Raw genomic sequence first — 10,297 nt, 5'->3', positions numbered from 1 at the left:
TTTCATTAAAATAAGGAATTCTATTTTTATTACTAGAATTCTCACTAAAATGTCATTTTCTAAATATCTGAACATAACTCATAAATCAAGAGATAAAAAACTGAGTACAATGCCAGTCCATGTCACACACTCCCCAAGACCCCTACATAAGTTTAAATATTATTCTTCTCTGAACTACACAATACATATGTGGGTGGTAGGTGTGAGGTTTCCCAGTGATTGCTGTAGTACATATCCAAGTTTGGAATAGAACTACAAATTATTATTTGTGAGGATAACTAGCATAACATTACAGCAAATACTATAAATGCCTTTGAAAGCTTTCTTTGATCACACTGTTTCAGATAGTTTTAAACAGCCAGCAGTTTATCTCAGTGCTGACAGTGAATAAGTACCACCACAATATGCAAAATACTTGTGACTTAGCAGCATCTTTTCCATCAAAATAATCCTGGGAGTCAGGTAAAAACAGTCTCGAGTGTGATTTATTGAGCATTTCCATCGGCCTGATTAGACATGAGATCTGAATTTTGGTGGGTGAGGATGACAGCAGGGCCAACTCCAGGCTAAGGTGATATCACCATTACTATTTTCCAAACCTAAGTCCTGCATCAGCATTAGCTTTGCCAGGTGTCAACTGCAATGGAATCCTGGGGTGGCTGACGTAAAAAGGAGATAAAACAAACACTATATTCTTCAAATTGAAACATTTTTCCCAGGACAAGAATAAAAATAAGTCTGGACCACACTGGACTGATGAAACTTAATACATCCTCCCCCACACTGTAATCATTAAAATAAGATTTTTATCTGCTTTTACCATTATGGAAAACAACAGACAAAGTAAAAAAAGCTCAGGACCAGCATCTTTTATTATTTAATTATTTGCATGAACGTGGAAAAGTTACCCAGGAAGTGTCTAACTTTCCAAGGAGCACATGGTATCTATCTCAAACAATAAAGCCTCATTCTCCATCCCTGCTGACAAGGTTTTCTCAAATTGCACCATTTTCAGTACTGCCCAAACTAGCATCCATCCTGTTATTTTTCATTTTAAAAAATAATTCAAATTGTAAATGACCACTATTCATTACAATTCACTTTTCTTGAACTGCAAGCACGTTTCTGAATGATGTCAGGTGAGGCAGTAAGGAATTGTTAACTGCTGAAGAGATATAAAAAGCAAATAAAAGCACTTTAAGAATCTTCTTCCATAGGCACATCCTCTTGTAGCTTCTGCACCATTTTGTCCTCCAGCTGTTTTGGTGTACCTTCAAAAAGAACAAATCAAATTCAACACATTTCTCTAAACCCAAATAACTGTTTTTCTTTGAACAATATACATGTCTAATCCAGGTGAAACAGCCTAAATATATTACTTGTTTATGAGCAAATCTATCAAGCTCAGAGGTATTTACTGCTAACCTCCACCACCTCTTAAACTTGTTTTAGCAGAAAAGCTGATGCTGTTTTTATGCAAAATCTAAAATGCAGTCAAACTTGTTTTGATCTGCTATGACAAACTGGTACAGCTGCCAATACCTGGCTTGTAAAGGACTACAAAAATTCATTACTTGCTACAGATCAATGGCCTTCTCCCACCAGTTTTTAAATTAACATTTAAAGCCCTCCTGAATGCTGTGGACAGCAAGAATGCTAACTCTCAATAAGATGACCAAAAAATAAAAACAAGGAAAAAGGAAAATCCAAGATTTAAATTTTATTCTGCTCTCTGCCCAGTCAGAATCGCAGAATATCAAGAAGGTAGCTGGTGGACCACTCAATGCTGTGCATTATTTATTTAATAAAAACAAAGACAAACATAGAAATAATCGCTTTAATTTATAATTTTGAATTCAGATCTTTTTCCTTTCCTCAAAAACAAAAGGGCAGGGGGAGAGAGGGGGAGAGGGGACATGACAGATTAAAACGAAGTGTAAATATACCCTGACAAAAATCCAAAAATCTAAGAAAAACCATAGAACAGACTTTACATAATATCTCATAATGAAGAAACAAAGTCACTGGTAATTTTTATAAAACAGGAGGTAACGGAAATGTTTTTAACTTGTCTTCATTAGTCTACATCATTAAGTGTATTTTTCAAAGTAAATAATGTATTTAAAATGTGACTTCACTGAAGGAACAGTATTTTCATGTAAGTTCTACACAACTGACTGGCAAATTCAAGCAGCAAAGTTGAATTACTGTATTTTATATCATTCAGTGGTAGAGTCTGTTGAGTTCAACTAACCAGTTCAAAGGGAAGACTTACATAAATGCATCAGATAATAAACATGCAGTTCATGCAGCACCAGGTACTGAGTGCAATTTAAAACACTCAAAATAAGGAAGAGAAAGGAAGAATACAGGACTAGACAAATAAAAAAGTATATTTGATTCAGATCTAAGACACTACTTACATTTACTAGCAAGAACTATTCTCCATATTCAACAGACCAATTAATTGTAAGACAAATGTACAGGATTATTGATCTGTAAAATGAGTCACTCATCCTAAAACTGTGTAGGCAAACCAGTAAATCAAGTTCTTACCTGCATGGGGAGCACGAAGAAGGTGGATATTCTGTTTGACTTCTTTGATGTCTTCTGCCTCCTGCAACTCTTTGCTCTTCTTTAATCTGGGAAAGGGGAAAATTAGATTTCATTTTCTTCAAAGAGGAGATATAGGCTTTCATTTTAATGCATAGTATCTCTCACTAAAGGTATGTACAGGCCGTAGATAACTGTGATTATGAGGAAATAAAGGCAAAAAGTATTTGAAAAGCAATTCAAGATACTCAATTCAACACTGGATACAAAGCCACAAAAATGCAGCACTGTACCAACTCCTATCAGAATTTTGTTAAAATTTAAGACTCTGGATACAAACAAACACTACATTACAGCTATTATCCTCGAATGTCCAAAAGCTGCATTTCCTTGGACAGCCAAAAAGACAGGCAGAGCCCACCCAGTGTATTTTACCCCATCACACAGATGATTGTGTATATACAAAGCAAATTACTCTTTAAAAGTGGATCATCCCACTTCTGGAAAGGCTGTCTAACACACACATGCAAGGGGCTCCCATTACACAGATAATTCTCACCTGTTCATAATAAACCTGGCTTGGCGTTTTCGCTTTATTTCCTCCACTCTCTTCATTGCATCCACTGAAATAAAGCAGAAGTTGTTTTAAATGTGCTTAAATCCCTGCAGCAGAAAATCCATGCTATTTTTGTAAAGCAGCTCTTACCAGTACTTCTATAATACCTATATATCAGAGGCAACTCTTGCACTACATAGAACTATTCCTTCTGCAAAGAGCAGGATAAAGGAATGCTCTGTGTAGCAAGTCTGATTTTAAAACTTATTTATGCTTCCACTTTTGTGCCTACACATAATTTCTATAGTTAACCATCACTGCAGAAGATTCTACTTGAAAAAAGATGCAAGTTACCACCTTCTCCTTTGTGGCATTCATTCACATGAATATAAGCAGTTCTATTTTATGGCAATTGTTCCTATGAAGCAAAGTGAAGTGGCACAAGCACAAACACAAAAACAACTGCATCATGTAAAAGGCTTACATTGGGAGCCTCTTAAAAAGCTGGAAAACCACTAAGGGGCTTTGAAGACAATAATTCAAAATAAAGGACTTCTGGTCCTCATTTTCAAAGCAGTTTTTTGAAAAAAACCATCAAGTGAAACTCCACACCTGTTTACAACTCAAACCTCCTCCACACGCTAAGAATTTGGTCATGATTTCAGTAATTTCAAACACAATCACTACAAGCTGTCAATACTCTAAAAAGTCTTTTGCAAACACATTCAAGATAAGTAAAGAATTTTTTTGTTTGTTTTTTTCCTATAATGACTCACCAGTCTTGTTCCACAACTCTCTCTGGTATTTCACTGGTTCATTCCTACGTTTTTCAAATTCAAATGAATTATCCTGTATCAAGAAAAAGTAAATATAGACTTTTGCAGAAGCTTTTTTAAATCAATACATTCTTACTGTAGCAGTCACTCACATAACTGAATATTTTATGGGATTCTTTTCCCCCCCTTTCAGAAGCTCAGTTCCTAGACTTGAACAATCATTAGAGAGAAATATGAGAAGGAAATTGAGTCGAGTGTCTGACCTCAAAGTGTCAGGAGCCACGGTGATTTGTATGAAGAGAACTATTTACCACAACATCACCCTCAGCTATTTTCTATTTAGCAAGACAAAAGGAACAGAGAAAACCCATGTGGAATAGGAAGTACTGAGCAGATCAGACAGGTGGAAGGCAAAATTGAAAACCTGTAGATTTGAAAGCATTTATTGCAGGACAAATAAGCTCTACTCAACAGCTTGTAATTTTGAAATGGTTTTAAAAAAATACCCCAACCACCATTTCATTTTAAGAATACTGAAACAGTCTAATTTGAAATTGTGAAATATTTCAGTCAATGCCTCTGGCACTTGGGACAGCTGCCATCCCCCTAACCATGTCCCTTCGTTCCCCTGAGCTGAAGATGAAAGAACACTTTCTTGACTTTTTTTTGCCAGGCACACTTAGCTTTATATCAGTTTTATCTGAGGACTTCTCCCTGCCCAAAGTTTCTTTTTTCTTGTGGTAAAGCTGAGTTACACAGCACTAAGTTCATATATTGGCTTTAGTCTTAAAATACATTATCTCAAAATTGGAACATATTGCCATCTATTTAGACATTTATAAAGTAATTTTAAATTCAGTTATTTTCAAAAACGTAATTCAACATAGCCAGAAACAACTCAAAAGCAAGAAACACAATTACTGAAGATGCTAATTAACCATGGCTTTTCAGAGCCACATTAAAAAAATGAAACCACATTTTTTCTCTTGAAAGATCCACAAAAGGCAGGAAATCGCTGCATCAAAATGCTTATTAAATTTTTAATATTCTGTAAACAAATAGGTAATTAAGTCACAATAATTCTTGAATTATTTAAGGACTGTCCCACCAAATATGAATGTTTAATACTTTTACCACTGAAGCAACTTTGTTTTGAAATTGCATTTGAGGTCTCATGCTGTTTTTCAAACATTCCTATCTATGCAAAGACTTTTCCTACACATTGTAAGCTTTAGAGAGACTTCACAGGTAAATATTTTAAGGGTCTACATAGAGAGACTTCCTCAGGTACCTGGTCACTCAGATTACTTGTGCAGAAACACAACTACCATTGTATATATATAGAAGAGGATTTACTGGTGGGGAAAAAATGCCTTGGGCTTGGGAGCCACCACGTGTTCCCAGAGCAGACACCTGATACACTGGCTTCATCCCAAAGGTGGAGATCCAGGTTTTAATCAAGCTGAATGAGCAGCTCACTCAAGAAACTCTCACAGTCTCTTCCACAACCCCTCTTCTCCCCAGCTCATTTCATTAAAAGACAAAGCTTTAAGGCAGCCAGCCCAGGCTGTGTGCCACGGGAAGAGCCATTTTTGTGTGCTAATGTGAAGTGGGAACCAGTTCAGCTTCTTACCACTGTCAGCTCTTTGCCAGCTGCTTTACGGAATGCTTTAGTCCATCTCATCTTTCTGGGATTTCGCTTCTTTTTAAAGTTTCTGTGGCATTTTGATTTGCAGAATCTAAATATCTTAAAGAAGGGGGTGAGAAAGAAGAAAAATCTTAGTCAAATGATGTTATTCAGGCCCCACTGCAAGTGTGATATGAAACACTGAGGTTACTCTAACAATATTGCTCATTAGAAATTACATTCAGCTTCTAAATGTATTTTTATAGAAAATACAGCTATTAACAAAAATAATTTCAAGGACTAATACTTTATTTTCATTATAAAGTCATTTTCACAGCTGCCAGGGTTAAGCAGCAGTACTTACAATTAAGCTGATTATACATAAAATACACCTGAGTTTTGAGAAATATCATCTGCAAAAATAACCATAAAACCAAACCTGCAGTATGAATAAACAATTTTCTACAGCTGCCATCACTTCTTAGACACAGTACCATCCTGAGAACAACAAAAAATCCTCACACCTCTCATCCTGAATGCAACACACACACAAAAATGTCTATTTCTTGGATGCAGCCTTAAGCCCCAAAGATTACCCTGCAGGAGTCCTAAGCACATTAGTTAAACCCTGGACTGAAATTACTGAAAGCTGTTAAAGCATATCACAAAACATTTTAATTGGCCTTTTTCTTGTTTCCCTCTTTTTCTACATAGTCTATGGAACTAAACTCTTCACTTAAAAACAGTCAGAATTACATGCTATTCATGAGGTTTTGAAAACTCTCTTTTTCTACAGCCATATCCTCCTTCCCATCTAACAGTCAATTCTAAAAAAAATTTAAGAAAAATATGAAAGTTTTAATTACGGCAATCATCTTCAAATAGGTTTTTTTTTTGGAGGGGGGGGGGTTGTTTTTTTACACTCTTCTACCACGTTTTTCACCTCCACTCAGGCACACCTGCCACGGTGTTTTGCCTTTTCACAGATTATCTGTCCACAAGCGATGTGAACTGCAACCCGCACTGCCCGGAGCCGAACCTGCTGCCACCTGGAGCCAGAGTCTGAAAATTAAAGGGTGAGCGTTCTGTGCTGCTCTGCGAGGTGTATGATTTCTTACTAAAAACTGAAATAATTCAGCCACCACTCTTGCCGACGGCCACAGCACCTGCCAAATTACGGCATCGCTGCAGGTGCTAATATTTAAATATCAGTAAGACATAAATTTCGCAGAGTCACAGAACAGTCAGAGCTGGAACGGACGCACAGACAACGAGGATTAGTGACTCCAGCTCTTAAGCAAATGGCCCGCACAGGATCGAACCCGCAACCCCGGCGCTCTCAGCGCCGTGCTCTGACAGCGGCGCTCACCCCGGGCTCCCGCCCGCCCTCACGGTGCGCGCGTTCCCCGGCAGGGCCCGGTGCCGACGGCCAGCAGCGGCCCCGGCCCGGGACAGCGGCTCCGGCTGTGAGCGGCCCGCGTGAGGCGCGGCCGGTGACACCGAGCCCGGCCGGGGCCCGCCGGCGCGGGGAGCGGCCGCGAGCGCTGCGGGGAGCGCGGTGCCGGTCGGGCGGTACCTTGCAGTCGTTGCGCACGAACATGACGCCGTGTCCCGGGTAGATGGGCCCCGAGCAGAAGTGGGGGTTCTCGATGCGCATGGCGGCGGCGGCGGCGCGGGCGGAAGCGCGGCCCAGCTGACCGGAGGCGGCGGCGCGGGGCGGGCCCGGCTCCCGCCGCAGCGCCCCCTGCCGGCCCCGCCGCCCGGGCACGAGGCCCCGGCTTCTGTTTGCAGAGGGAAAATTGTGTTCCCAGGGCGAGAAATTAACGAATCGATACGGACACAGGGATAGACAGAGTAACCCAAGGAAAAGGAAGGCAGTTAGACGTAGATTTTTAAGTCTACAGTTGATTTACTGTAAAATTCAGGCACCTGTTACTCCTGTTCCCTCTCCTAGTTTTCTGTTTATTGTGAAAGGACCTAAATACTGGGCCCTGTACCATCCAAAGTGTTTGGAATTGGAGGTCTTCTCTCTATTCTTCAATTGTAGGATGCCGTCCTAGCTCTGAGGCTGAAATCCTCCTCACCATATTAAGTTTTTACCACCACAATTCCTGCCTCCCCATTTAAAAGAAATTAACTCCCTGAGTATCTGATGAAAAATCCATGTGTTGAATTGCATGTGCTTCTAAAGCAGTTTTGGTTTCTGGTTTCTAGAACAACAAAAGAAAGGCAGTCAGTTGGGTGCTGCATTGAGAAATACCAGAGGAATAAAGAAAACTTCAGCACAGTGGAGTCCCGTTCTCAGCACAGAGGCTGTCTCCAGTCCTTGGGGGAAGCAGCCTCAGCCCCTCTGCTGCAGGGAGCGGCTGCAGCTCAGGAGTGGCCGGGCTGTTGATGGCTCTCACACCACAGCCAGCGAGGGCTGGGACAGAGGATGGCAACCCGGGCGAGAAGAGGAAACTGTAAAGACACACAGAGTCCAGTTTCATCAGGGAAGCTATAAAGACAAGTTTACAGCTACAGGAAAAAACAAATAATAAACAAATTTGCTTAGGTCCCGGCTTTTTTCCTGCCTATGCCATTTTTCCCCCATGGGCTGTATTTATTTTTCTGGCAGAGCACTGTGTTGTGAAGCATTTGGTGGCTTCTACAGTTTAAACACTTTGAATTACAGACTGTCACCAATACATTCAGCAGACAGGATGTGAGTGCACAGTGACAGTACAAGCATTTACCATTAAATTATCACTCCCAGCTCTTTTTCTCACCTCAAAGCACTAATCTCCTCTACAAGCCATTATGCTGTAGATTTGAAGTGCTTCCTCCTGACTAAAAGGCAATATAGGTTGAAGGTTGCTGGTGACAGAATCCAGATTAATTATAGAAAACCAATATGTACTTCCACTCTATTAACAGTTATTCACAGACAGAATTAGGTATCCAGGTGAAAAACAGCCTCACTCGAAGAAGAGATTTTGCAGCAAACCAGGTGGCTTGTTTGTTTTTGACACAGATTACTACAGCAAGAACTGTTTCACCAAACATCTCAACTCACTATCTTAAACTCATAGCAAAGCTCTGATCTGCAAGTATTTACATACTTGCACAAGTTTCCTAACAGAAGTAAAAGAACTGTCATACAGTTGTGTGAAAGAACAACTGTCAGGCAAATGCACTTATAGGATCAGGTTCAGAGACATATGATCATCTTGGCGAGAAGACAGTTCTGGGAGTCATCTAGAGCAAAGCCCAGCTCAAAGCAGAACACATTAATACCAGGCTCAAGGCCAGTTTAGTTTTTAGTGTCTTCAAGGACAACGACTCCATAACGTTCCTGAACTCCTGTTCCAATTTCTGACCACTTGTATGGTGGCAATCTTTTCCTACTATTTAATCTTAATTTTCTAGGGAACATTTCTCTCTTGGCTCTTTCCTATCCCTGTGCTCTCTGAGATGGGTCTGGCTCTACCCATTAGAGTTCAAGATATCAGAAAAGCCTCTCTTAGCTTAAACCTAAGCAAACTCTCTTCTGTCTCTTCCTACCCCTTGTGCTCCAGCCCTCAGATCGTGGTGGCATCTGCTGGACTCACTCCAGTGTGTCAATGTCTTTCTTCAACTGAGGTGTCCAAAACAGGGCACAGAACTCCAGCCAATCTTACAATTACTGAAGATAAGGAAAGACTGACTTTCCCAACCTGCCACCTTCATTTTACCCCTGCAGCCCTGGGTACAGGCTGTCCTTGTCTGCCACAGCAGCACACCTTTGTGTTTCGGTCAGCCTGGAAAAGGATGCTCATCCCCTTGTATGAAAAATGTTTTTTCAGCTAGCACTACTACATAGGGTTATTGCAGCCCAGGAGGAATACCCAGTGACACTTGGCACTTGCCCTTTTTAAACTGAATGAGGTTTAGTTCAGGTCATTCTCTTGCCTCTCGAAGAACCTCTGAGTGGCAGCAATGTCCCTCAGCACATTATAACCTACCTGGTAATAGAGACTGCTCTTGATGGAAGCAGTTACTCTAAAAAATCAGGCTCCTTACCTTTGTAGAAGCAATACAGTTGACAAAATGTATTGCTTGGTTCCCTTTGCTCTGAACATGCGACACGCTCAGATGATCAGCGTTCTGAATGTCTTATGAACACAGAACTGATGTCTCCATTGTCCTCTCTGGGTTTGGGCTCCTCCTGGCATCACCCAGCACTCACCAGGCTCCTGTCTGACTGGTTTGGTCAGTGCAAGAGAGGGTCACCAAACACCTCAACCACAGCACAGACCTTGGACACATCTGAACAAAGAATCCTCACAAACACAGAGGGACAGTGCAGGACACAGACTGACATTGAACTAAGACAACAGGAAATGTTACAATTCAGTTCAAGAGTGCTAGCAAAGTTAATATCAGAAATGTTTAACTATTTTATATTATTATAAGAAATCCTGGGACAATCCATCTTAAGGGAAACACTTTCCAAAACTTGGTTCAATTACAGATCAATGTCTCCATCTGACACTGAAAGGAAACAACTTTTCTTGAAATAGCAATTTCACATCTCCTAAGAATTCTTGTTTCTTAAAGCCAGTACTAGTCTAGTAAGAGCAGTGTAATTTACTGTCAAGAAACATTTACTGTAATTTCTCATGAGAGTTTAAAAGGGAACAAAAGTTTTGTCACACAATATTTCAAACAGATATATCTTATGGCACATTTCAAAGGCTGACATCAAGGCAATTTTATGAAGATCCTCTTTGTAAATAGTTACAAATAATAGGCATGACACAAATA

At 40.3% G+C, this 10,297-nt stretch overlaps 1 protein-coding gene across 1 annotated transcript; it reads right to left on the bottom strand.

The window, feature by feature from the left end:
- Nucleotides 1-854: 854 nt before the first annotated feature.
- Nucleotides 855-7,228, bottom strand: RSL24D1 (ribosomal L24 domain containing 1). The gene is made up of 6 exons (XM_039723367.1): nt 7,089-7,228; nt 5,519-5,632; nt 3,886-3,958; nt 3,113-3,176; nt 2,557-2,642; nt 855-1,271 (listed from the first exon to the last, which is right to left on the bottom strand). The coding sequence occupies exons 1-6, from the start codon at nt 7,167-7,169 to the stop codon at nt 1,198-1,200; spliced, it is 492 nt and encodes a 163-aa protein (XP_039579301.1). The 5' UTR covers nt 7,170-7,228; the 3' UTR covers nt 855-1,197.
- Between the last annotated feature and the right edge of the window lie 3,069 nt (nt 7,229-10,297).

Source organism: Passer montanus, unplaced genomic scaffold, assembly GCF_014805655.1.
Source record: "Passer montanus isolate IOZ18808 unplaced genomic scaffold, ASM1480565v1 scaffold5, whole genome shotgun sequence".
NCBI classification, from domain to species: Eukaryota; Metazoa; Chordata; class Aves; order Passeriformes; family Passeridae; genus Passer; species Passer montanus.
The sequence above is the reverse complement of the archived record's forward strand: the minus strand, read 5'-3'. Positions and strand labels throughout refer to the sequence as shown.

Coding starts and splice junctions, on each gene's coding strand:
- RSL24D1 (XM_039723367.1), bottom strand. CDS start 7,169: ATGCGCATCGAGAACCCCCACTTCTGCTCGGGGCCCATCTACCCGGGA. Junction 5,633..7,088: donor TCGTGCGCAACGACTGCAAG/GTACCGCCCGAC, acceptor CCCTTCTTTAAG/ATATTTAGATTCTGCAAATC. Junction 1,272..2,556: donor TCTTCGTGCTCCCCATGCAG/GTAAGAACTTGA, acceptor TTCTTTTTGAAG/GTACACCAAAACAGCTGGAG.